Source organism: Myodes glareolus, chromosome 25, assembly GCF_982192425.1.
Source record: "Myodes glareolus chromosome 25, mMyoGla1.1, whole genome shotgun sequence".
NCBI lineage: Eukaryota > Metazoa > Chordata > Mammalia > Rodentia > Cricetidae > Myodes > Myodes glareolus.
Genome location: NC_142050.1, coordinates 3,261,502 through 3,288,360, shown reverse-complemented (window position 1 = coordinate 3,288,360; position 26,859 = coordinate 3,261,502). Strand labels below are relative to the sequence as shown.

The 26,859-nt window shown below is 39.5% G+C and overlaps 1 protein-coding gene across 1 annotated transcript in view; it reads right to left on the bottom strand.

Annotated features, from left to right (window-relative positions):
* Positions 1 to 26,469, bottom strand: part of Col1a2 (collagen type I alpha 2 chain) — a 34,625-nt gene extending 8,156 nt beyond the window's left edge. Inside the window, exons 1-38 of the mRNA XM_048436854.3 lie at positions 26,266 to 26,469; positions 23,870 to 23,880; positions 23,250 to 23,264; positions 22,572 to 22,607; positions 21,401 to 21,502; positions 20,197 to 20,250; positions 17,448 to 17,492; positions 17,228 to 17,281; positions 17,080 to 17,133; positions 16,742 to 16,795; positions 16,400 to 16,453; positions 15,956 to 16,009; positions 14,434 to 14,478; positions 14,109 to 14,162; positions 13,965 to 14,009; positions 13,624 to 13,677; positions 12,918 to 13,016; positions 12,753 to 12,797; positions 12,541 to 12,639; positions 12,141 to 12,194; positions 11,916 to 12,023; positions 11,514 to 11,567; positions 11,305 to 11,403; positions 10,329 to 10,382; positions 9,768 to 9,866; positions 9,203 to 9,256; positions 8,620 to 8,673; positions 8,180 to 8,233; positions 7,868 to 7,921; positions 6,892 to 6,936; positions 5,668 to 5,766; positions 4,455 to 4,562; positions 3,773 to 3,826; positions 2,497 to 2,550; positions 1,688 to 1,741; positions 1,543 to 1,596; positions 1,354 to 1,461; positions 946 to 999 (exon numbers count right to left, since the gene is read on the bottom strand). Coding sequence (XP_048292811.1) covers positions 946 to 999; positions 1,354 to 1,461; positions 1,543 to 1,596; positions 1,688 to 1,741; positions 2,497 to 2,550; positions 3,773 to 3,826; positions 4,455 to 4,562; positions 5,668 to 5,766; positions 6,892 to 6,936; positions 7,868 to 7,921; positions 8,180 to 8,233; positions 8,620 to 8,673; positions 9,203 to 9,256; positions 9,768 to 9,866; positions 10,329 to 10,382; positions 11,305 to 11,403; positions 11,514 to 11,567; positions 11,916 to 12,023; positions 12,141 to 12,194; positions 12,541 to 12,639; positions 12,753 to 12,797; positions 12,918 to 13,016; positions 13,624 to 13,677; positions 13,965 to 14,009; positions 14,109 to 14,162; positions 14,434 to 14,478; positions 15,956 to 16,009; positions 16,400 to 16,453; positions 16,742 to 16,795; positions 17,080 to 17,133; positions 17,228 to 17,281; positions 17,448 to 17,492; positions 20,197 to 20,250; positions 21,401 to 21,502; positions 22,572 to 22,607; positions 23,250 to 23,264; positions 23,870 to 23,880; positions 26,266 to 26,335 — 2,358 coding nt within the window. The 5' untranslated portion in view covers positions 26,336 to 26,469. The remainder of the gene's footprint in view (positions 1 to 945; positions 1,000 to 1,353; positions 1,462 to 1,542; positions 1,597 to 1,687; positions 1,742 to 2,496; positions 2,551 to 3,772; positions 3,827 to 4,454; positions 4,563 to 5,667; positions 5,767 to 6,891; positions 6,937 to 7,867; positions 7,922 to 8,179; positions 8,234 to 8,619; positions 8,674 to 9,202; positions 9,257 to 9,767; positions 9,867 to 10,328; positions 10,383 to 11,304; positions 11,404 to 11,513; positions 11,568 to 11,915; positions 12,024 to 12,140; positions 12,195 to 12,540; positions 12,640 to 12,752; positions 12,798 to 12,917; positions 13,017 to 13,623; positions 13,678 to 13,964; positions 14,010 to 14,108; positions 14,163 to 14,433; positions 14,479 to 15,955; positions 16,010 to 16,399; positions 16,454 to 16,741; positions 16,796 to 17,079; positions 17,134 to 17,227; positions 17,282 to 17,447; positions 17,493 to 20,196; positions 20,251 to 21,400; positions 21,503 to 22,571; positions 22,608 to 23,249; positions 23,265 to 23,869; positions 23,881 to 26,265) is intronic.
* Between the last annotated feature and the right edge of the window lie 390 nt (positions 26,470 to 26,859).

Here is a 26,859-nt window from a genome sequence, read left to right as displayed (position 1 = left end):
CCAAGAACTAGGAAAAGAGAGACATTATCTCTTTGGAAAATCATCATGGGACTAGAGATTGGACTAGAGATAGAAGAGAGAGCACTCAGCTTCAGATAAGGGATCACTTTACTAGGGTCCTGAAAGCTCTCCCCTTCACATTATTAGTATGCTACTGGTTGTAATGCCCATACTTTACATTAAGGTTGATGGTAGTTTTTGAAATGCTAACAGGTTGTCTGATGGTGATAGGGGAGAACATAGTATATTTTCATTATGATATGTGAATATTTATTGACCAATTGGCTGGGTGAAGGGGAAAGGACAAGAGAAAAAGCAGTGTTGTTTATTGACAGAAGTATAAAAATAACCCAGAGCACTGACTAAAGGGGGAAAAGGAAGAGGGATTCATTCCTAGAGACCTCCGGGTCTCTAAAATGCTGTGATGGTAATTCAAGATGGGAAGAAGACTTGATCAGACAGAAGAAGTGAGGCATTAGCCAAAGGAAAAAGGGTACGAAAGAAATACGTAACTATTTCCCAGTCAAACTACCTAGGTTTCTGCTTACTCTCTTGACTGAGGCAGTAACAACATCTGAGGCCATAAGTTGCATCAGAGGTTGAGCTAATACCCATATAGCTGACTGTAATCTCGGTGCTGTCTAACTTCAAATTCTTCTGACTAGAATGAACATGACTCTTAGGCATCCCCTTATTACAGTCCAAGATATATTTTTTTTTGAGACAGGGTTTCTCTGTGTAGCTTTGGTGCCTATCCTGGAACTAGCTCTTGTAGACCAGGCTGGCCTTGAACTCACAGAAATCTGCCTGCCTCTGCCTCCTGTGTGCTGAGATTAAAGGCACCACAACTGCCCAGCTTCAAATTTCCCAGGATCTTAAAACTTTCCAACTGTCACTAGTCCATAGTTAAGGAAGGAAAATGGTGAGTGAATTGTAAATACTCACAGGGGGTCCTCCATCACCACGACCTCCAACAGGACCAGGTGGGCCATTTGGACCCTAAATTCAAGCAAAAAGGAGGTATGAAATCACAAAACAAGTAACTCTCACAAATGTTGCTCTTGTTCTCCAATAGATCATTTTTGTCTCTTCCTCTATCCTTGAGGAAACTTTAGAACCGAAACACAATTATCTATATCACATGAAATAAAGGTTCTTTTCTCAGTATTAATAACCCTATAGATTACTAAGAATGAAAATAAGACATTTATAAAACTTTCAAGTGGTGTTTAAATGTGAATTCTTAAAAAATGTCTTTTATCTGGAATGCTTAGTAGATTGTAAGCCCCTAACGGCCATGTATTGGACTATAAAAATGCTAAAGTATGTTGGATAGCAGTGAATTCAACTTACAGATGGCCCAGCAGCTCCAACAGGCCCAGCAGGCCCAACGACACCATTTTCACCCTTAGGTCCTTTGGTTCCCTTCTCTCCTTTAGCACCAGGTTGGCCAGCAGCACCCTGTCGGGAGACGAGCTGTGAGCACTGACATTTGGACTCACTGTGAGTTTGTCAGATTAATCTGCTCTAGGTGACACTTACAGCAGGTCCAGCAAATCCATTGGGGCCAGCAGGACCAACCTCACCACGTTCTCCCTAGGAGGAAGGTAAAGTTGTTATATTCGCAGTTTCATGAATATCTGTAAATCGTGAACTCAGTATTCAGAAAGCTCTGATTTCTACTTACAGGGCTACCTCGAGGACCAGCTGGGCCAGAAGGACCAGCAGCACCAGCTTCACCCTGTAATGTACAAAGGCCACAGATGAGTTGCTTAATGTGCCTCTCATAGATGGTGGGAGGAGGAGAGAGGACAGCAGACAGAGGCCCATTTTAGCATTTGCAGTTACCTTGGAAGAGAATTTCAGAGAATAAAATGAGGTGAATTCTTCCTCTGCTTAAGGCTGGATTCATTTTAAACAGTGGAGTGGTAATGGTTGTTCACTTGCAGAAACACTATAAATCAGTCCCCATAATACCAGGAGGAGGACATTTTAATTTTTAGATGGACACCGGACTGATCTATTTGCTGCAATCTTTGCAATACAATAAATAAGTTCTGTTTTAAATGGACTGTTCAATGTGAAATGGGCACACTATGTATTTTATTGATTTTCTTTCCTTTTTACAATTGAAGGCTTTGAGAAGGCTTTGTGCATTAGGACATTGTTAATGGGCAACAGGGAAAGTCTTTAAAACAAATGATAGGGCTGAAGGTATAGCTCAGACGGCCGGCACAGCTGCAGGCCCGGAGAGCGAGCACAGCCGCAGCACAGCTGCAGGCCCGGAGAGCGAGCACAGCCGCATCATTTGTTTCTTGCTACTCTCAGCTCCCACACCAACTAGATTTTTTTTTTATGGTTTTTAGACCCAGTCATAAAAAATGAATAGTTGGGGCTCTTTGGGTCAAGGGCAAGCAGGGAATTTTAGATAGTTCTATCAGCTCAGAGAACTACAACTACAACTCAGTGAAAAACTAAGTCCAAATGCATGCTTACCCGGTCACCTGTGGCTCCAGCAGGACCAGGGGCACCTACAGCACCAGGAGCACCCTAGAACCAAAAAAGAAGCAGGCTTACTGAAAACAGCACACACCATCCACACCTCCTCCTCAAGAAGTGTCGAACACCTGCAATGTTTATTATGGTAGGACATCAAGAAAACTCCTGAGACCCAGCAAGATGATTCAGCAGGTAAAGGAGTTTGCAGTCAAGCCTGATGACCTGTGTTTGATCCATGAGACCCACATGAAAAAAGAAGACAAGTAACACTGATAACTTGTCCTCTGACCTCCCCATTTAGCCATTATTACAGGCACATATTCTCTCAAAGGGTGTGTGCGCATGCGCACATACAAACATACATAAGCAGAAAGAGGGAGGAGGTGGTGGAGGAAAAAGAGGAGGAGAGAGAGAGAGAGAGAGAGAGAGAGAGACAGAGACAGAGACAGACAGAGAGAGACAGAGAGAGAGACAGAGAGATTTATAATAATGAAAAAAGAAAGCCATGGGTCCATGTTGGAGCTGCTTATCAAGGTCCTCCGGAAGACAGCTCAGAAAGACCTACAGGACCACTGAGGAAAGAACCGATAAAGGTTATGGAAATGTGAAAGGTTAGAACAGGAACAGGAGCAGGATGTGGGAGTTCTGAACTCTTTCCTCACTGGTAAAATTCCCTGGAGGGAAGCAAATAAGTAGCCTTTTTTGGAACTATGAGAACTGCATGACTCTAGGCAAAGACCAGGAATGCGGTACCATGGGTTACCACCTTGGGGGAAGAGGTGACAGAGTAGTCTACACAGGAAGCGTCATGGTTCTGGCAGCTGTGGGAAGATAACTATCCTTCCTCAGGGTCATCTGTGACACCCAGGGTAGTCACAGCTGCCCTTAGATCCAGTCTTCCGGCAGACAAATGGGGAGTAGGGCATCACTGGGGACTGTGGCTTTTTAAAATATAAGAGAATTGTTGCTTTTCTAAAAGCCCTTTTATCACTTAAAACAAGCAATCAGTGTTTTTCTGATCCTACAGCTTTTGGTGTGCAGTGTAGAGTTGACATGTTGAACGAGAAAGACGGTAGAAAAAGTCAAAATGTGATTTTTAAAGTGTGTCATGTTTAAATTTTCTTTTGGAGCATATAAGATGATCTTATTAGTGATCTAAGGAGTAGTGGATTCCAGTTTTACTAAAATTGAATTTGAAATTTGCTGAATTCAAACTGAGTAAAATACAAAAACAAAATTTAAGCACAAACATTAAAAACAAAATTCTACTTACACGAGCACCATCTCTGCCCGGGTTTCCAATTTCCCCTCTGAGACCAGTTTCGCCCTGAAAGCACAAGGGAAGAGCCATGCTTTGCTTTCTGTCAAAGTGGAAATGAACTGTAAATGCTTTTTATAGAAGGGTTTATGCGTGCCATATTTAAGAATTTTAGTGTTTTTCAATTTCCTACCACTCTATAGGACACTGAATGACGAAAGCTGTATGGAATTCATTTTTAAGTCGTCTTTCAGATTATTATTGAAGATTAAAAAATAAATATCCCTCTGATTCATAATGAAGCAAGTTTCAGATGGATGAGAATGGAATAAGAAGGCGGCATGGCAATGGGCTGCGGTGCCTGGTCACTCACACAACATAACGAATGCCCTAGCACGGTTGACAGCTGTTCAATAGAGCTCCCTCCACTCATTAGGGCAGGATGAAGCATTATTGTTAGGGGCATTAAAATGAGCCTCATGTATTACTCAACACCATCTGCTTGCATGATATTCCATGGTAGCAACGAATTTTGCCAGATTAGTGAGTTTAGACATGAGTAGGTGCAAGATGGCAGAGGGGAATGCATGTAGATGTCAAAATGCTACCAGAACACCTGCTAAGGATGGTACACAACTGGGAATCCTTGCCTGGAGTGCATAGACATTCTGTGTCAAGGTCCAACCCCAAGTGGTACCTTTTCTCCTTTTCCTCCTGGTATGCCAGCAGCACCCCTCTCTCCTGGAAGACCACCAGGACCAGAGGCACCAGCAGTGCCTGGAGCACCGACCGCACCAGCTTCACCCTGGAATCAAAACCATGTGAAATCAATTATTTCAGTAGCTAAAGAAGAAAGCCAAGACTCAAACTCTTGAAGAATTCCAATTTAAACATTGAATAGATGGCATTCTCAGCTGTGTGCAGTCACAAAGGAGTGCCATTGAAAGGAGAAAGGATGGAACAGGGGTCGCTACTAATGACGCGATGACGAAAGAGAAGAGGGCGAGAGTGTCTGGCTGTTATTCTTCTACAGCCCACATCTCGTCCTCTTAAGGAAGACAGGCAAGGAAAAGAAGACAGGACAATGGGAAGGAGAGATTAAAAAATATTTGTCCACAACCTTTTCAATGATAAGTCTCTTAGCCCAGGCAAGTGAAATGGAAAGAGACCTCATCAACTGGGAGATGATTGTCTCCTTAAGAGGAGCACTGTGGCTTTCATTTTTATATTAAGCTTCACAGTTCTGTACATGGCAAACCTGTTGGCCAGCTACTGATATGAAGAGATTCCTTTGAAAGCAAGGCAGAATGTCACCATATTCCTTACTTCTTGTCCTTCTTACGTTGTTTTCATTTTCCCCTCTAATACCTTCCACACAATGGAATAGCTTTTTGAAACTATTCTTTACATATTTTCCCCTTGAAGGTAGGAATTGGGAGACATATAAGTTGCCTGGCTTTCAGAGATGTGTAATCTTATCTTTTTAAAAACCTAAACTGGAAATCTACTTTGGAATGCAAACTTGTAGACTTGTGCCTTTGGGGTAAAAATTTCAATCATTATAAATCCTATTATTAAAATTTAGACTACTTTTTAGCAATTTTCCTATATGGGGTTGCATGTTGATAAAGCAGGAACTGTTTTCTAGAAATATAAAGATGGTTCTAGATTTAAACAAAAGCATAAAGAGTGTAATCAGAAAATGCCAAAAGTATACTAATTCATTGTTGGCTTCTAGAAAAAGATTTTCCTCCCTCTCCAAGTTAATTGGAATCATATTGTTAGTAGGTAGAAATCACTACACAACTGGAAATAAATAAAAATTTGCAAAAACAATCACTCTTCCATTGGTCCTACTTATTCTGTAACACATGGGCCCATTGCATCTACCTTGTAGACTGTAGTTTTACCTTGTTTCCATCGGGACCTGGGGCTCCAGAGGGACCACGGCTTCCAACAGGACCAGATGGGCCAGCAGCTCCACTCTCACCTGGGGGACCACGTTCTCCCTGTTAGAGAGCAATTAGAAGTCACTCTTAGGCACTTTCTGACACATTCTTATTTGCTTAGAGTTTTAGATTGAGTTATACCACATTTTAACAAATTAATTTTAACAAATTCATATATTTTTTAACTTTTATATAAAAGTTATATAATTTTTTTAATATTTTTTCATTTTTCTCCTCATATAATGAAGAGAAGGCTTGAGATAATCTTTAAAGATATATACTTTCAGTGTTCTGGGACTCAATCCCACAATTTGTTGCTTTGAAAATATGGTCAACCTTCATCATCCATGTACTTTTAAGGGAATGGTCTTTACTATGCTGCATCCACAGGCAAAATCAGATGCCAGCCATGCTTAGTAATCAAAAGGAAAGATTATGGAGCTGAGTGGCTGTGTCATGAGCAGGTATGATCACATTTTCATATCACTGCCCCCTGTAGCAATATATTGAATATTGTGTTACATATATGTGTATGGGTGTTCATTTGTGCTTTTTTAGCTGCAGGCCTCTGACTTTGCATCTAGCACCAGAGCGTAACATTTCATGGCCCTGCATGTCTGCTCCACATCCCACATTGCGACTATAGTGGAGGGCCTTGCTCTAACTCTGCTCTATGCCACTCTTGTTTTTTTTCTTTTTCTTTTAATTAACTTCTGGCTTCCTAGTTATGGTGTAAATAGCAACATAACAGGATACTTTGATTTTAAAAAACCCCTCCAATCTTTCTAGCTATACTAATATACATAGGCAAATAAATAGTTTTTCCTTCATAAAACTGAAATTTTGAATTTAACTTTAGACTCTCAACACCAACACAACCAACAAATATCCATCTTAGATTTTCGGTTCTCTTTTCTTGGCTAAAAACTGGCAACTGTAGTAAGTACATCACATTTGTCTGTATAAATTATTTATTACAACACATATTTTTTAATTTATTTTTCTTGTAACCATAATTTTGTTGAATAGAAAATATTAGCAGCTAATAAGAAATTTTTACTATTCACATGGAAGCCCAATGATACCTATGGGGAGGTCATGAGTGGTGTTAGGGACAAGCACTACTTCTTTTTTTTTAAAAAAAAAAAGTCAAAAGTTAATGAAATTTAACTAAGAAACACTTACTCTTGGACCAGCAGGACCAGGGAGACCAAATTCACCAGGAAGACCCTAGATAAAAACACAACAGTAAATAAATCATGAAATCTATGTGTTGTTCCTGCACTCACTTGTGGTTAAGGTATCTAAAATATTCTCAACTCATATGAAAGCCTGGTATATGGGCTGCACTGCACAGCAAAACCTTTGACTCTATGAAAGACACATAAAGAGACTACCACTGCTATCAAAGACGTGTCGAGGCAGACCTGCTCTCAGAATATTTGCTTCCTATTATTCGGCTTCCTATCTTTTTACAAAGCAACAAAGCAGGCTATCTTTTTCGACAATGTGCTAAGCAGTAACAAACACAGCCAGGCATTGCACATTTTAGCTATGTAGCGGACTGCCTTCTTAATAGAAATTATCATATTCTGTATATTACCTAGTTAATTGTATACCCATGTGTATCTCTTTTATTACTGTCCAGCTGTCTCTTTAATGTGGCTCACTGTTGACAAAGGAGACCAGGCTACAGAATGTAACTAAATTGAGGCACATTCATCACAATTAGAGAAAATGACTCAGAACTCATACTCTGATTGTGGAGAGCAGTGTCATGTTTGAATGCCAAGCAAAACATTAAAAGCAATTTTTTCAGGCTCTGGTTTGATGGGAAATCGGTGCATTTATGTTTTCACTATGGAGAAGGAAATAATTTGTATTTTAATATAGCAAAGAACACACAAAAAGTAAGGCTATTACATGAAATAGTCAATAGGTTTTGCTTTCATATTGTGATATTTCAGTCAATCCATAATATAAGGCAATTTGAACAGAATATAAATAAGTTCTTTCATTCCCTTGTTCAACACCAACAATGTAGACTGCTATAATTAATATGTGGAATATAAAATTTTTATATTGTAATTACATGGCAATAGGGAATTTAAAAAGAAATAAATGCATAGATTTGATCAAGCCATTATCAGAGCTAACTCACCCTTTCTCCTGGCTTGCCAACTTCTCCAGCAGAACCTGATGGGCCAGGCAGACCCTAAATGAAGAGACATGAAAAATCTCAATCTCACAGCCATATTAATACTCATAATTGGGCTTGCAAAGGGAATAACATCATGAACACTATTCTGTCTTAATAATTCACTCCCGAAAAGTTTGCGTTGAATAACTGTGCCCTTTGCTTGAGGTCTGAAACCATATTCTGCATGTTGTTGTTGTGGTGGTGATGATGTTACAGTGAATTAGATGGGAACACTGTGGTTAAAGTCAGAGTATTGCATCCTTGTTGACTTACCTGGAAGCCTGGAGGACCAGCAGGACCCTGTTCACCTTTGCCACCTTGGACACCCTGAAAGTAACAGAGGAGAGAGCACTGATGTTAATGCCTGCCCTATTAGTATCATAAAAACATGTGTTAGTGTTGAGAGTTTAAAGTTAAATTCATTTGTCAAGTTAGGTGACTGAAAAACTACTTATTTGTCTATGCATGTTAGCATAGCTAAAATGATTATGGTGATTTATTTTTAATCAAAGTATCCCATTACATTGTTAGTTGCAACATATGTCAGAAGCTAGAGATAATTTCTAAAAACAATAGTACCATAAAACCAAATTAGATAGCATTGATGCCAGTTAGCACTACTGCCAATGGGTCTGCTGTCTGAACTATGGAGAGAATGGCTGCTCTGAAGGACACGGCTAACTTGCTTTAGAGGGGGTAAGAAGAGTACACACCTGGGGTCCGGGAGGTCCCTGAGCACCATTGTTCCCATCAGGACCTGGAGCACCCTAAATAAAACAGAAGGCTCAGAGTTACACACAAACCAGATAGCCTAATATGCTTCAAAGTGCCTTGAGAGCTAACTCCTCAAAACACATTTATCATTTTAGAATTTATCATTTTAGAATTAAAGTAACTCATTGTGAGTTTCACCAACTTCCAAATGCTGCCGATTAACTTTTGATGTAGTTTAGGAGAAGTTCACAGATAGGAGGCAGTTTATGGAAGACAGAGAATACCAGCACATATTCATATCCTCTTAATCATAATACAAATAAAAAAGAAAAAAAACAAATAAAAAAGACAAGATGCACCTGTATCTTGCAATAACAAGTTATTTATTAACTTGTTATTTATCAGTTATTTATGACTGATTTGTTATAACTCACTACCTTCTCCATGTAGTTCAAAATAAAGACATTCTAGCATGGTAAAAGGACTCTTAGAATGCCACTTTGGAAAGTAACAGTGACACCAGAAGATAGCCTCAAACAAAGCCTATTTTGGGGTGATTTCTCTGAAGAAGTTCATACCTACCCGAGCACCAGCAAGACCAGGATGGCCTTTCTCACCAGCTTTGCCAGGATCACCCTATTAAAAAATTACATATATATATATATATATATATATAATTTCATACATATGTGTGAAAAAGAGGCCATGATCTCAGGAGGGGAGCAAGTCAGGGGCAGATACAATGGAGGGATTGGAAGGAGGGAAGGGAAAGGGAAATGATGTACAATAAAGAGAGCGTGAGACTATTTTATCTCCAATTCTCCATGACAGTTTTGAAATGTTGATTTTGTTGCTTGTTTGTGTAATTCTCTGACATTACTCAGCTTTGAATTTATTATCCAAGACATGTTCTGACACCAAGAAGCTCTGTATGAAAAGGGCTATGTGGAGGTGTGCAGCTCTGGTAGCCTGGCTTCCAACAGAGTGTAAGGCCACAGTGGCAGGAAAGGTTTAATGGAAGGAGGGTTCTATAGCTTTCTTGTGTAGAAAGGTCTGGTCTTGAAGTGAACTGCTGAGGACAGAAATCCCTGACAGTGTCTGAGATGTAGTAAATAGGTATTAAGGGAGAGGAGGTCACGATCCTTACAGAGGGGCCTTTGGGTCCAGGGAATCCAATGTTGCCAGCTTCACCTCTTGCTCCAGCTGGGCCGATTGGACCAGGTCTGCCGTCAATGCCAGGCAGGCCCTGAAACCAGAGTTTCAAGTTACTCATCACTCAAGGGCATCCTGCTAGCAAGCTTAGGATGTTTTCAGATGTTGAAACAGATGATGCTTTCTGAGTGCACAAAGCTTCCCCTGTAGGGTGTCAATCAATTATGACTCCATTTCCCTGTTCTAAACAGAATGTCTGTACAGAGACAGTCAGTCCAATCTCCTATGTAAGCAATTTTCCCCCTTCCTTCCCTTTCTATCCCCTTGTCACTTGTTTTAATTTCTCTAGTCATGGTTTTCTCATCCCTTCTCTGCCTTTGGTCCCACATCCATTTAGACTCCAGAATTACAATCTATTACCTTCTGTTCCCAAATGATGTAGAGGTGGCTGATATTTATTTTCAATGTATTCATGTATAAATAAGCCACAAAAATAGACTTGATGAGGGTGCAATAAGGGTTCTTGAAAATGTAATGGAAAATGAGCACTACTTACGACAGGTCCTTCTTTACCAGATGGGCCAACGTTTCCAGGAGACCCAGGAAGACCCTATAAAATAAATGAGGTCTTTCAATATTGTTACTGTAGCTCCCACACTCAAGGCTTGAATATTAATTAAAATCTCACACAGCACTTTCTCCTCACTTCTTGTTTGTTGCCAAAGGTGAATCATTAGAGATATCAGCCTAGCTGGAAAGTATGAAAAGAACTCTGAAATCTTTCTTCTATTTTTTTTTGTCTTCCTTTGTATTTTATTTTTGTGTAACTGATCCACTTCTAGGAGTCAGAAGAAATGGTTAGGCAACATACTGTTTGGGCAAAATGCACCATGCTTTTTACTCCATGATAGGAAGAGGAAGAAAAAAGCTAATACTTTTGGTAAGCAATTTCCAAGGCAGAATTTTTTATTACTATATCTGGTGTTCCCTATTACTTGTTTGTGGTACAAAGTTGCCATTGATATTCACCCATAAGAGATAATGAAGAAAAAAAAGATTCCATTGCTATGGATTTGAGTGTATCTGGACCAAAAGGTCACTCCTCTACAGCTGGTGTGATGCTGAATACATCACAGCATTTTATGATTGCTGGAAAAATGGTTTCACTTAGAAATCTAATAAAGTAACAATGTATAGCTTTAATACACTTCATGAATACCTTATCTAAAACTCACAAATTAAGATAAAAGATACGTGCTGGTAAGAAAACCAGACTAATTTGTATATTTTAAAATAGATCTAGTTTTCCAAAACTTCATAGTCACTGCTTCAGGTGACACCCAGGAAACCTATGAAATAGCCAAATACACAGAAACTTCTTTGGGGCTCTGACAAAATTGAATAAAAAAAAAGCCAACATCAACACATCTACTAACAAGCTTACTGTTTTGTTGTTACTGTCAGTGGTAAGCAGCCCTTTAAAATGGCATTAATTCCAGACAGGACTTTATGAGGATTTATCTGAAACTTACTCTGGGACCCATGAGACCAGGCTCCCCAGGGCGACCAGCATCTCCATTAGGACCTCGGGCTCCAGCAGGACCACTTGAACCACGATTGCCAGGAGGGCCCTGTTAATAGGAGAGAGGCTGAGTAAGGGGCCCAGTAATGTATGCTGAGGACACAACCTGTACCGACATTGTCAAGGTCTTTCTTGGCAACCGAGTGAAGGCCATCTTACCATTACACCAGCTCTGCCATCAGCTCCAGGAAGACCACGAGAACCAGGGCTGCCCTGTAAGGAAAGGACACAAGGCAGTGGGATTAGAGAAACTTTCCATCCCACGGGGTAGAGTTTACTAACATGGGCCATGATTTCTTCAAAGAGGAAGATATCATCACACACCAAACCAAGATGTTTTACCCAAATGCCGAAGGAATGCGCAGATGAGCATACGACAAAAATAGGTCAGCATTGTTTCCAGACCCATTTAATAACATAGCAGACTGAGAGTCACTAATTTAATAAAACAGATGGAAGGCAGATGCTCTTTCATCTAGGAAATATACTCCGAAATTCTGACCAATTCCCAGTCAAGGGGTGGCATGATGATTTTGCTGTGTCTGAGTATTCAGAACTTACTCTCAGACCTGGAGGGCCTGCAGGGCCTGCAGATCCAGGTTCACCAGGGGACCCTCTCTTTCCTTCTTCACCACTGGGACCAGGAGGACCTTGGGCTCCAGCAGAACCCTGTTTGATAAAAAAGAATAAGAATAGAAAAACATTTTTATAGATTATCTAGCAACTGAAACTGAATTGGAAACTGAGAAGGATAATTAACAAAATTGTGATTATAAAACAACTTACAGGCTCACCCTTGTTACCAGTCTCTCCTTTGGAGCCAGCAGGACCGGGTTCACCCTAAGATCCAAATAAAACAGCGGTCAAATGACAAAAAAGGGGCCAACACTCCCTAGCAGACAAGTCCTTGGGATGTGTAACCTTGAGTCATCTAAACAATCCATCCATAGGAAAGTGGTACTGATGGAAGGTAAGACTCAAACATGCAGTTTTGCACAACTTCTAAGCTAGCAGAAGGAAGGGCCTGTGTGAAAGTGAAGAAAAGGGACCATGCAGGAACATAATGAAGCTGTACAAGAAATGCAAACTTTTGTAAAACCTTACAGAGGGAAGACAATAATTACAAGAAGAAGTCAACGAACATATAAAATACTAGAGTTAGTATCTCAGGATAGAAACCACTTACAACAAGTCCTCTGGCACCAGTAGCTCCAGCAGCACCAACGGGACCAGGAATGCCTCGGGGGCCAGGGAGACCAGGAGCCCCAGCAACGCCAGGAAGGCCCTGTGGGAAGAAAACCCCACCAGCATCTCTTAGGAGGAAGCAGCTTGCAGAGGTGCCCTAGGTAAGTGCCTCTAACCCAGAGCAGCAAAGGTCAACTCCCCAGAGGTACTCACAGCAGCTCCCTTAGCACCAGTGAGGCCATTTGCTCCAGGGTTGCCCTGCAGGTGAGGTCGGGGGTGAAAGGGGAAGGAAAATGTCCCAGAATTAGTGTTTCTTACCTTTTTTGAGCCCACCTTCAGTTATTCTACTCAGTGATGTTAATTTCAATGACTACTTACAGGAGGTCCAACAGGGCCAGAAAGACCTGGAAGACCCACTTCACCACGGGGACCAGCAGGACCAGAAGGGCCGGGGTTGCCAACAGGCCCAAGTTCACCCTAAGAATGGAAGTAACAGAAGGAACAACTGGGAATTAGCAGTAAATCACAGGACAACACACCCGTTATTACAGCACCAACTTTTAGGGAATTTCTTCCAGATAGCTTATCTAGTTTATTATCACACGAATTTGAGGTTGATTTTCTAATTTGCAAGCTTTGTTCTGACTTTCGGACATTATCCCTGTCACCACTCAGGTCCCGCTAACTTAGGAAGCATGGCTAGCTTTTGTTTTTTGTTTGTTTTGTTTTTCGAGACAGGGTTTTGCTGGAACTCTGGAGCCTGTCCTGGAACTAGCTCCTGTAGACCAGACTGGCCTTGAACTCACAGAGATCTGCCTGCCTCTGCCTCCCGAGTGCTGGGATTAATGGCAAAAGTCACCCCTACCCGGCTAGGAAACACATTCTACAGGGCCTCAGGCGAGTCAGTTTCTAGGTAGCTGCTCTGTCTATAAACAAGCACACAGTTGAAAACTCTGTATCATTTAAAGGGTGGGGCTGATTGAGGGAGTTGCTAGGCAATTGTCTCTCTTCCTGCAAATACTACAGATATTTCACATCATACTAAAGAATTTATCAAGGCAGGGACAGCAACCAGTGTTTTTACCTTGGGACCAGGAGCCCCTGGGAAACCCGGAGGGCCGGCAGATCCAATGGGACCCTGAAATCAAAGCAGAAGTTCCCCTGAAGTGGATTAGGAAAACAAGCACCAAGTTCTATTGAGGAAGGACATTGGCCATTTCGAACACAGGATGAGTTTTACTTTATGCATCATTCAGTAGCTCCAGAAATTTGAAATAGCTCTGCTACGTATAAATGGACACTTCCAAAGACCTCAGGGAACATTTGGCAAAAGTGCTCAAAACAATGTCAATTCATAAAAATTAGGGAGCATAGCTTCTTCCCCACACCTTGAAGCCTTTTCAACTCCCCAGTGCCAGAACTTACAGCAGGGCCAACAGGACCAACACTGCCATCACTGCCACGGGCACCCTAGGAAGGAAGTAAAGATGAACAGTCAGGTGGAAGCTAGCAACTGCCATGGGACGGCATTGTAAGATTTAAAACAAAGAAAAAAGTTGGATCACTTACAGCTGGACCAGGGGCTCCCACTCGCCCTCTCTCTCCAGGAAGCCCACGGGCTCCCTAGAAGCAGAAATATTGTTAAGGAAATCGAGAATCTCAACAATTAACAGGCAGCATTTAGTTTTGCTCAGTTTCTAACACATGCACAAATCCATTAAAAACACAAGCCTTGTTCTAACACCAGGTCAAAGTTGAATGAAGATGCAGAGGATCATAAGAAAGACACCAAGAATACAATGTCAAGAGAAATGGCAGCTACCAAAAACTTGAAAGATGTTTCAAGAGGCAAAGAGTGCACATTTGGGTTTCCAATGAACTGATCAGTACTTACCGCTTGACCTGGGGTTCCATTTTCACCAGGGGCACCAGGTTCACCCTATATGCAGAAGAAAGTTTTATATATACCATTTTTCAGACTGTGCATTTTTTTTTACCCTTTTATATCAGTTTGAGCCATTCATATGTTTTAAAACATCTTTTTATGCATATAGATTGTTTTTCAATGGTCTCAGACACATATGTTTTTTAAAAATAGGAGTTCTATTTAGTTAAGACACTAAAAAGTTTGATTGTACTCCTTTCCAATTTTATCTTTACATTCTATACATTTGGAATTGGAGTAGGAATATTATTTTAAAAAGAGAATACAAAAAAAATACATTTTCTTTCAGTATAGCCGAATCTACCTTCTTCAAAGGTGTTTGAATGTTCAGTTTTTATCATTTTCATTAGGGTACATACAGAGTAAAAGTATCTAAATCGTTTTTATAGTCATTGGATTTGTCTCTTATTGTGAATGCTAGGCAGTGCAGGGTATTTCCTGTTTTGGGGAATGTACAAGAACTTTTCCTCAAGATATTCTAGTTTATAGAGAGATGTTGAGGAATAAATCCAAGGCTTGGTGCATGCTAAGCAGGTACCCTACCACTGAGCTGTTTCCCCAGTTGTAGGTTCATGGGAAGATGTTCTTTAGGAATGAGAGACATGGGATTTCTGGAGTTTGCCTTATTAATCACCAGATGCTAGACTTTGGATAAGTCACTAGTTCTTTCTAACCTCAGTTTTCCCCATCCACACAATGAGAACACCAACAAAGTGCCTTTTAGTTCTAACATTGTATGGTACTGTGATCAGCAGTCTGAGCTATAATTCTGGGATCATGGGAAAACGCGTTTGACCTTATTCATTTGTGTGGCAGCTGGGAAGCTAGACCATGTTCTCCACATTCATGTTCATCTCTGGTCCCGCCAGCATTTGTTACTCATTAATTTGTAATTACGTTGGTATTCACTTTAATATCACATTATCTCCTTAATAGGAAAGAGAACCTTTTATGGTTGGAAATGCTGTCAGAGAAGGAGCTAGGCCATGAGATAAAACACTTCTGAGACTTTAATTACCTAATTAAAAATTTTTTGAGTGTGCATAGATAAATCAGAGGAAAGAGGCTGAAAAGTGTATTGTGACATGAATGTATGTATCTAATTAGTGCAAGGCAAAGAGGGTCTCCACTTTAAAGCAGCACACCATGTTCTAATATTTGATTATATGTCTATTTACCTTTGTTTTGGCTGCAGAGATCGAATGACATTGTAAGAGGAGGAGAGAAGAAGGGGGAAGAAAATCTTAACACTGTTTTTCATTTTTTTAAAAATAAACATAGAAGTCAAATAAGTCTTAGCATTTGCCCTTTTGTCATAGAGCCTCAATGCTGTGCCATTGAGGGATTTGAAGAATAGATGAGACGACAAGACACTTTTTGAAATATGGGTTGCCTTCAGTGAAATAGCCTTGGTAGTATTGGAAGATTTAAATGAATTGCTCACAAACCGTGTTCTTAACTCAGTATTTACCTTCACACCCTGGGCACCAGGCTGTCCCTTCAATCCATCCAGACCATTGTGTCCCTGCAAGGCAATGGGCACTTTTAAAATGCTTTCATGTTGTCATCTCAGTCAGATCAGAGTCTCCCATCTGGTTCCAACCCCCCAGGTCAGTCACCACAACTGCAAGGAAGAAAGAGAGGAAGCTGAAGAAGCTTCCTTCCATCCTTGTCATACCAATAATCTCGTGGTTTTCAGATACTTCTAACTAAAAATAAGCTACAAGTTACAGTTTTCTGCATTGATCCCAGTTTTTGGTGAGTTTTGGCTCCACTTTAACTTCCAGCAGTTTCAAAATTCAGAGACATGGAAGGTAGGATGTGTCTGTCACCCAGGAATTTCAATACACTTGAGTTCTTACCTCTGCCCACCCCCACAAGCATCTTTTCTTATTTAGATGGAGAATGTGCTCACCCGAATGCCTTTGAAGCCAGGAAGTCCAGGAGTTCCAGGGAAACCCCGAGCACCCTTGGAAAAAAAATTCAGAAGCAAATGAGTCAGGTTTATCTTAGAAGTTAAAAGACAATGCTTTCCTCTTTCCAAACCAAGCTATCATATGAATAACTAAGATGATGACATTTGTAAAAAATATAGAAACAATTTAGTTGTTTATGGTTTGATTGATTGCCATGAATAAAGTATCTGCATTCTTTCCTTGTTTCTTTCCCTTGCCTTTAATCAATGCCAGAGTGTGAGCAGATCTGTGACAGCACCAGAGGCATGGGCACTCATGACTAATTCTGTGCTGTGTCTCACCTGTGGTCCAACAACTCCTCTCTCTCCAGGTCGCCCAGGTTTTCCAGGGTGACCCTGAAACATGAAAGCAGCATAGCATCAGCCTTTACTTGGTAAACCATTAGAAGAGAAAGGTACACATAAGAGTGTGGGCTTAAAGACATGTTTAATTAACCATTATATCTCTCAAATACAAGCAAGCTAATTAGTATTTCATTAATGTAATATTTCCCATATAGGGAGACTCATGTTAAGCATATTTTGAGCCTTCAGCATGGAACTAAATCTCGATCTAGACGCTCCTGTTGAGATGGTGCGTTTAGAAGCTGTTTTGGAAGAGCTTGGGAATAAACACTTACATCCTCACCAGCCTTGCCAGGGGGCCCAGCTGGACCGCGAGAACCTGCAGGACCCTAAGGAAATGGAAGATGCTTTATGAGATGAAGACTGTGTCCACAAAGCACCCCGCAAATATATGTTTTTTACACAGGAAGAAAATGTTCTCACCGTTTGGCCGGGTTCACCAGGCTCACCAGCAGGTCCCTGGAAACCTTGAGGGCCCTGAGATAAAGGAAGAGGAACATTTATTTATTTATTTATTTAGAAGTTATGGAATCTAACTCAGGTCACTGCACATGTTACACAGATAGTTTGTCATCATGCCCATCACAGAGTAAAGCTTAACCTTACATTTTATATAAGATAATTGTAAGATGTTGGTACTTACAGGGGCTCCAACAGCACCAGGAGGGCCTCTGGGTCCCATTAAGCCCTGCCAAGAGAATATACGTAGTTAGTACTAAGAACTCAGGCCCTATTTGGACTGGGAAAACTGGACTTAGAAACAATTCTGCTGAGCCATTGCCTGCTTGCCATGGGCAGACGAACAGATCGTCCTAGTTTTACCTCATAGTTTTTCTCCCTCCCAAGGGTGCATTTTTTTTTAGAACCCAAATTCCCTGTACCCGCATCCTTTCTTGCCTTTCACTTCTTTTTTCACCAACTGAAAATTCAAAACAAAATGAGAGTTGTATTGGGGAGCCACAAGCTCCTCAAGATGAGGTTGTCAAAGGCGATGAAGAGAATTGGTCTTTGCACAGATCTGATGGCTGATACAGCATTTTGGCTACATTTTCTTCATTGTATGCCATCTCTCCATGCCATGTTTAGCCAAGAAATTGATTTTTTATTGTCATAGGGGCATAAATTTAAAAGGATCAAAAGTCTTTCTTAATGATTAAAAGGAGGTTAATTATAACCTTAAAGCCCCTTTCAGGGCTGCTGGTGACTAACGAAAATGTAAAGCAAGAGCAGATGTAATGAGGGGTGAAAGAAAAATGAATTATTATTGAGGCAGCCTATTGGAAGAATCTATCATAGGATATTGAAAACATGATACAAATGACAGTAGTTTGTTATTTTTCCCCCTTTGGGAACACAAATGTAAGGTAAAACAGAATGCTATGAGTTTTGGGGATAAATGTAGCTTTATTTTGCCTCTGTAGTAATCAATGCTTGTGTAAGCTCATTTGTAGAACCCATTTCTCATACATGTTTATGATGTATATCAACCATGAGGAATTTATAGTGAGCCTTCCTACTTTTAAACGACTATAGGAGACACTATCTGCTTTATTTTAAAAAGCACATTGTTCTAATTATGAAAATTATTTATTTTGTTTTAGAAATTGCTTCAGTGTTAAAAAGAAGTTGTTGCTTTTCAATGAAAATAGTTTTTATATCCATTAAGTATAATTTTCTTTGACATCATGAATTTTTAATTATCTTTATTCATCATTCCTTGTGTTTGCAACAACTTCATTTACATAAAGGATATATTATTTTGTGGAGACTGTGAGATGAACCATGATTAATTCAGAAAAGGACCCTGTGGGGTTTATAGTTATTGATTTTCCAACATGGAAAATTATTTTAACACTTTATTGCTGCCTATCTTCTCTATTTGTTAAGCACATGTCTGTTGATTGCATATGTCTGTGGAAGAATGTAGATGTACAAACTTAAATTATAGTTTACAGATACTTTAAAGTAAAATATTCACTTGATTCTCCCCAGAGAAAGAGAGGCTTTAAAGACAAAAGAATCTGAAATTCATATTAATTTCCCCAGCTTCTATCCACCATCTTAATTTTTAAAATAAAATATCTACTTCTGCTTTATTTTCCATTTTACCTCTTCTTGAGAAATGGGTTCTACTTTACAGCTGAGTAATGCCCAGCATTAGCAGAAACAACTCATTTCAAATGTCCAATAGAAACAAAGCCAAAAGAATGCCTATATTTTTCATTTCATATATGAGCATTTTAAATTACTGGAAAAATCAGGAAATTGGAAGTCATCAATTAAAGCTCCATTATTTCACACGTGAGAGCAAATACTGTCTTGCCTTATAGTACATTAGTCTATTTCGGCCCATTAACTTCAGAAGAATATCTTGTGAAGACAGAACATTGGTATAGGACCCAGGTAAAAGCTGTGTTTTAAAGACCATGATAACTAACAGATAAATGCCTTTGGAAAACATAATTAGAATCACCAAGTTGTATGCATGTGTATTAAATTCTATAGTAGTAAATCAACCTAATGTTTTTATTTCTGGAACATTTTCATTCTTTCAAATAAACTATTATACATTTTTCATGATCGTGTCTATTTTTTCTGTATTACATCTCAGTAATGTTTGGTAGAAGATTCATTTGTTAGCTAGGCCATTGTTCTAATACACAGGGAAGCCTGATAAATTGTTATACAAATGGCAGGATGTGTGCTGGTGACATAAATGCTAAATTTGACTCATTCTCTTCTATATTGGTTAAGAAATAGACAAAAAGGGTATTTTCATCAGAATGGAAGAAAAAAAGAAGTATTCCTTATATTATCAAGTCCTCAAGGGTTAGCCAGAATATGTTTCATTTGCTGGAGCTCTGAACCTACTGGGGACGCCTCTTAAATACTTGTGACGAAGGAAATGTTCTAGTCAAGAACTAAATACATGAGACACAAGTTGCCTCTCATACATCTTGCTTATTGGTATAAAAAAAAAAGGCCCCAACTTTTTGTTAGAAGATGAAGGGGCTGAGACGAAACTTGGGCCCTTCCTAACAGGTGCAGGGAGCATAGTCAGCCATTGTGTCTCTCAGAGCTGCATCACAGTTCAAGGAATATGGAAGGATATAGAGAAATGGATAGATGCTAATATTTCAAGTTGATCTGCCTAAGTTATTGTCATTATGTCTAAAGATTATTTCTTAGGCACAAATATCTGTGTTTTTATGAAGCATGTTTGCTGAGAAAATGAAACTCTGAACCTGGACTTGAGTTTTGTTATTTAAGTGTAGAAAAAGGAGCTGTTTCATGCATTCTAAATCCGGAGTGTTAACTCTCACTGTAAAGTCTAATATGAATTCCCTCTACAAGCTTATTTTTCCCTCTAGGATAAAAAGAGATAAGCATACCATTGGTCCAGGGCCAGATGAAACGCCTTTGTCAAGATACTGAGCACCAAATTTCTGGAGGGAACAAAACACACGTATAAGTATATATATCAGTGATCATACACTGAAATTTTCTATTCTGCTTTCAATAAATTTCCTGATACTGTTTAAAAGAGAGCCATGTTTCAAATAGAAGTGACTTAGAATTCAGAACTGAGTCCCCCAGCTATCACCGACCTCTAGAGTGAGGAAGGATGGCTTCCTAAACCTTTACAGTCCCTTAGAACCCTTCCAAGTGAAGCAGAGCCCAAGAGGACAGGCTGTGCTGACAGCTGCCACTCTAGCCCACAAACCTCTAAGATACTTCTTTGTTCTGGTTGGAGTTTCAAAAAAGGATATAAAGAGTTTTTAAGTTATAGGAAAATTAAAATGCCCCTTAGAAGATTAAACTTTTAAAAAATAGTTCCCAGTAATAACCTCCCTGTTAGAGATCTCCCTTGGAGTGGTAGCTGTATTAAAGAAGGCGCTTTTCAATAAACTCAGTAGATAAGCAATCATAATAAGATCTTTGGGAGAAAAAGGTCTTATTTTACTGGCATACAGTTGGGTATTAGAATCAGGGTTCTGATTCATAGTGCTAACCAATTAAGCAAATATGTTTTCCTTCCTGCAGTGAGGCCATTTGGCACTCATACCATTGTCAAAGACATAAAGCTAAAAGAAGATATTAATGAAAAAGGGAAATGTACTTTTCTTAAATTAGTTTCAAGCAAATTAAACCTAAAACTGCTTTGAATGTTGGTGCAGCAGACTCAGCGCCAAGGAGAATAAAGAGGGTCGGATGTTTGTGAAATTGCTTCAGATCAGGGGCTTCACTTATGGAATTCCTTATACTAATCAGACTCGTTAATAATGCAACACCTCTTATTTGTGCCTTACTGATAAAAGATATTAAATCCCCAAATTAAATAACAGCGCTGATGGCTGCAGCTACCGTTAGTGAACACAAAAACCTGGCCTGTAATTGACAAGGCCTCAAAAAGGGGACAGGCAAAGCAGAACCTTGAATGGAGAAACCAAAGAAACAAAATAAAATTTTATTCTAATTTCCAAATGGAAGATTTTTTTCTTTAACTGCTAAGAATAAATTTTACAATTAACATTTTTTCTAACAGAGCAAGACACTAAAGTCAGAAATAAGTTAAAATTACTAAAGACACCTTACCCCTCCAAGACCAGGGGGGCCAGGGGGGCCAGGGGGACCAGGGGGACCAGGGGGGCCAGGGAGACCATCTGCACCATCTCTGCCTCGGGGACCTGCTGGACCCTGTAATAAAGAAAAGGATTTAGGACATGGTTAGAGTAGCCATATCAAAACCTGGATAGTATGTAAAAAGAGACCTAAGAACACATGTGCTGAGGTCAGGTGTTTAGATTGTCTATGTGATAGGTGGAAATGTAATTTGCTGTCTCGGTCATTGATTGGTATATGGCATAGGTCTAACTTAGAAAGACCTTTAATGATTGGTGTGTGAAGAGAACAAGTGGCAGCTAACACAGGGCAGAAACTGAATATTAACTCACAATGGAGCTGATTCTGTGAACCTCGCATGTCACATATGTATAGAGACACTGTACATTGATGCTGTTTTTGACACTTGTAAAAGCGTTCAGTTGTCTTAGTATGTGGTGTGTGAAGAGCAGAGTAACTGATAAGATCATTTTATCACAGGATAGGAACACCACTTTAACACTATTCATGTTGTTAGGATAATTAACTGATATAATTATACAGCTAATAAGTTGAAGAGAATATGTATAAGTCCACGTTTCAGGACAGATACAAGATGTAGTTATTTATATATTGGTAAAATCGTTATATAAATGTAACTCATGCAAAACCATGTGGTTAGGCGTATGTAACAATGTAGCAAGAGTATAGCAAATAGAATAGCAGACTGGCCTGCACCAGTACAACAGAGACAGACAAGCACGCTACTGCCAACTGCTTCACAATTATTTCTAATCTACACAAAGATCTTCTTTTTTACCAAAAGAAACAAAACATGTTACAAAGAGATTTGTGTGGTAGGGGATACATTTCCATTATACATATACAGGGCAGGTCAAATTAAAACAAAGAAAAACAGACTTGCAAAGAATTGGGCTGCCTGTAATAGCGTTTCTTTTTATGAAAGGGTAATCTTGACTGAAAAGGGATATTGATTATATATAATAATGTTCATTTACTTCTTCTGTAGGACATTATCTACTTAAAAGGTGGTGTAATTATCTGAATACATAATATTCTTACTCATTGTCAGTCTTCTGTAGCTCCTAATATGTAGTTATTCAAATATGGGCCAAAGCCCTTTAATGGTTCAGAAATTACATACCCTTTCTCCACGTGGTCCCCTATCTCCAGTGGGGCCCTAAAGGAAGACAAAGACGGCAAAAGAACACATGTCTAAGTAATTTACAGTGAACAGGCAAACCAATTTTGAAAATAATGAGTTGTTAAGACTGATCTAAAATATTATCAAACAAAAACCAAAAGACCTGAATAAAACAATAGATGATGGTGCATTTTTTTTTGTTAAAACTATATGCAAGACTTTTCACACTGAAGGATGAGAGGATGTTATAGTCTCTAGTGGTCAAATCAATACTATCCACCGTATTTTTAGTAAAATGATTGTTATAGATAAAATAACCATATCGTTACATCTTTACCACACAGTAACAGAGTCATATCTTTAAAATAAACTTTGATTTACTACTTATAATTAATATATTATGCATTCTCCTATCAGAATATAAACAAATATTTAGAAAGTCTTTTAGTAGTAGTATGTAAATCATTGATTTATGTAACATAAATGTAATTAAAGATGCTTCTGAAAGATAATAAAACTTAATTACATTAAACATTAACACTATTTTATTTTCTGGTTTGGTGAATACGTATTTGTATGGGTAAAATCTTGACAAAGCATTTCCTTTCTGTTGTCAATTTTAAACTCTGTCAAACTTACATTATTCTGGTAATATCAAATACTTTTGGATACTCTTACCTTTCTTGCAGATTCCTAGAAAAGAAAAGGTAAATAATGATTATTATGAAAAGAATTATGCATACATTCATAGATTAAAGGTGATTAATATTATCATATACAAATTTATCTATAGATATCATTATATTATTCTCTATTATCGTAATCTACTATTTTGTAATAAAATGTAAAAGTTTACCAATAAACAAAATGCTGTCTACAAAACCAATATATATACTGATAACTATATTGCAATTTCAATTAATGAGCAAAGAATTTATTCATTTATTCACAATTCTTTGCAAATGAATCAAAAGAAATTGTTTTAGAAAAAAAAAACCTCATTAGCTCAGTGAGATCTTGTACTTCGGAGTAGCTGGTGCTAAAATCCAAACTTCATCTGGCCCATTTACTCTCTGTTCCCCATGGGTATTTTATGAGACTGGCCTTACTTAGTAGCTCCACCCACTTAGGAAAATATGGTAGGTATTTCAGTAGAAACCAGAAGGGTTTGGACCACTGTACCCCTTCATAATTTCCTTGGGAAGTCAAACTAACCAACGTCGCTCCTAGAAAACACTGCTGAGATCAAGGCAATCAAAGTATGTACATCTTATATTTCTGAAAATAATTTTACTCACCTCTTGTAAAGCTATAGAGGAAAGAAGAAAATAAGAAATGGTTATTGATATCATTTCATTATCAGTTACAGTAATTAACAAATGATACATGGTTTATAAGATTGAATTACCTGACTAAAATACTCCTTCTATTTGTTCTTAAGAATATACCAATAACTTCCAAATTACTCAGGTCAAAGACACACCAGGGAACATCAAGATGATTTGCCTACAGTTTTAATATGTAAGTATATTTTGAATTAAATGGTTAATTATTTACTACTTTATAAATACTGTGAATATTAATGTGTCTACAGGACATTTAAGATGCTCAGCAGCTATGGTGGAAGTGGCAGAGGTAAATCGTTGACTCTCACACCAATTGATTGATGAGGAAATGATTCATGGCTTAGATAGCCTTTAATACATAAAAATCGAAATAAACTTAGGAGAGGATGCATCTTAAAGCAGACTTTGTTTTTCATAAAACATTGAAGTGACTTAGCCCTTTCCCCCCCAAAGGTCTAATTTACATACATGAAAGCAAATTGATTCAAGAATCTGATTTTTTTTTTGTTTTAAATAGTTCACTTAAATTAGATAAGGTCATTTGATTAACGTGCATTGAATTTGTTCCCTAAGAAGGATCATTTCATATAAAGAGAAAACTATGAATTAAGATCTTGAGAAATAATGGAAATAATGAGAAAAATAAATGCCCACCTCCTTGCCACAATTACTATAAGACTTTAAGGGCTGAATTCCCACCCTACAGTATAATTGTAGGTTAATGTGGTCTATAATTGTGGTTGGACATGCTCCAGGATGATTCACCCTGAAAAACTGCTTGAGTTTGGTGGTCAAGAAGTATGTCATTTGAAATGAGGACATCTGTTGCAGTGGTCACCATTTGGAGGGTGGACTACCTCCAGCCTTGACATTTAAGGGCAATTGATGAGAATTACTGTTAAATTGGATAAATAATATGTTTAGTTTATTGTATCCATCAAAGAAAGAATAGTTTGCCTGAACTGATGAACAGAAGCCCACGAGTCTTACAACCTTTAGAGACTATTCTTTTAATTACTTAGTTGTGAACCATTTGAACAATGAGTGTTGGGCATCCTTTCTTCCACACACTGGTTAGCTGTTGATTAGAAGGTGCGTTGACATTCCTATCTCTATTTTCCCAAGGGCTATTATATTTTTCTGTGGGAGTCTACCCTCTTACTCTCTGATTTCATATAAAGCGTTATCATATAAACTGGTAACGCTAACTATTCACTGCGGTTTCCCCTTAGTGTCCTCAGTGGGTATAGAAAAGTGGATGAGGGAACATACATGCACCACAAATCAGACAATGGTAGACACAAGGCATGTGGGTGGGGCTAGATTTTGAAGTGCTGGATGTGGTCAGGCACTCCTCAACCCTCATCAAGCCAACATCTTTGACTACTTAAATTATGAAGCAGTTTGCGAGACGAAACCCAACTGATCTTCTTCATTCTTTCGACATGAAAGTCTAGACATGCAAGCTTGAAATGAAAAGTGGGCTTAAAGTTGGCACATTCAATTTCCATACTCGGAGCCACACAGCAAATGAGTAAGAACCTCATGGGAAGAATTCCAGGCTCTCGAAGGTTGACATTTTTCAAATCTGTTGTTTTCATATCTGACTACCAGTGGGAACATGTAGAGGGTAACTAAACAGAGCTGATGCAATGAGCTGGGAAGTTAATTTAACTACTCAGAAGAAAAAAGTAGAAGCCTAGACTCCCCATTTCTCCGTATACCCCGACTGATCCCTCCACAGAAGGCCCAGAAGTGTAAATCACTCTCTGGACCTAGGGGAGTTTTCAACTGGAATCCATTAGCTTAAGGCCCGGCCCCTGCGCTTTCATTTTACTTCCTCCAGGGGGCGCCTTTTCATCATTATCTTCATCAACGTCCTCCACCAACACTGACGCCCACAAGAAAATGGAGACTGGGTGAGTTTTGTATTGTTACATTAAAGGACTTTCTAAACTAGGCCTCAAGTTTCACAAGGTGACCATGAACACACTTCTGGGGATTGAAGAGTGGAGTGCTCTGATTCTTTCACTGTGTCAGTAGTGTTTGTCTCATCTTGAGGCAAAATGCTTTGCCTCCTTGTGAACTTCAATAACCCGGGAATCCAGACCAGCAGTCTAGTGTTAAGGGTAAGCATTCCCGACTCTTGGCAATCGTCAAGCCTTCCATGTTTCCATCCTTTTAAAGTACTTTCCTTGTTTCTCGTCTGCCGGGGTGTTTCCCCACAGGGCAGAGAGCGTCCTTACAAGCTACATATGGAAATGGGCGAAGTTTCCCCTTACAGATCAGGGCGCCCACCTATCCATCCTCTCTCCTTCAACTCCCCCAAACAAGCGGAAGACACTTACATTGGCATGTTGCTAGGCACGAAGTTACTGCAAGCAGCAACAGAGTCCGCGTATCCACAAAGCTGAGCATGTCTACCACTTAGACATGCAGACTCCTTGTGTGCAGAGACCCTGTGTCACCAGCGGAGGTATCACCTGGCGGGCGCAGACATGCAATCGTGACCGGTCCCTCCAACTTAGCCGAAAACTCCTGCTGCCGTGGTGCTAAAATAATAAAGCCCAGACGTGCTCTATTTATATGGCAAAAGTTTCCCCTGTAGGTGGGTGCCTCCAAAAACGTCTCCACCAATGGGAGAGCTGGGGCCAGGGGCCCCGGCCTCAGTGCTGGGAGGAGACTGCGGGGGCGCAGGGGAGAGAGCGGAGGGGGAGGGACGTGGCCACGGGGCTTCTTAAATTGGTTCCATTCTTTTTGAGGACGTGGACACTTTTGAGGCTTTCGAGGGGAAAGTCTGACTCTCTGTCTGCATACCTCCACCCTCCCCAGCCACCCGCCCTCTCCCGCCCTTGCCAAGTTTGGAACCACTTGAGGACACCTACGTGGGCACTTTACAGAACTCTGGGCAGCAAGGCAGGTGTTGAGGGACCTGAAGAGCG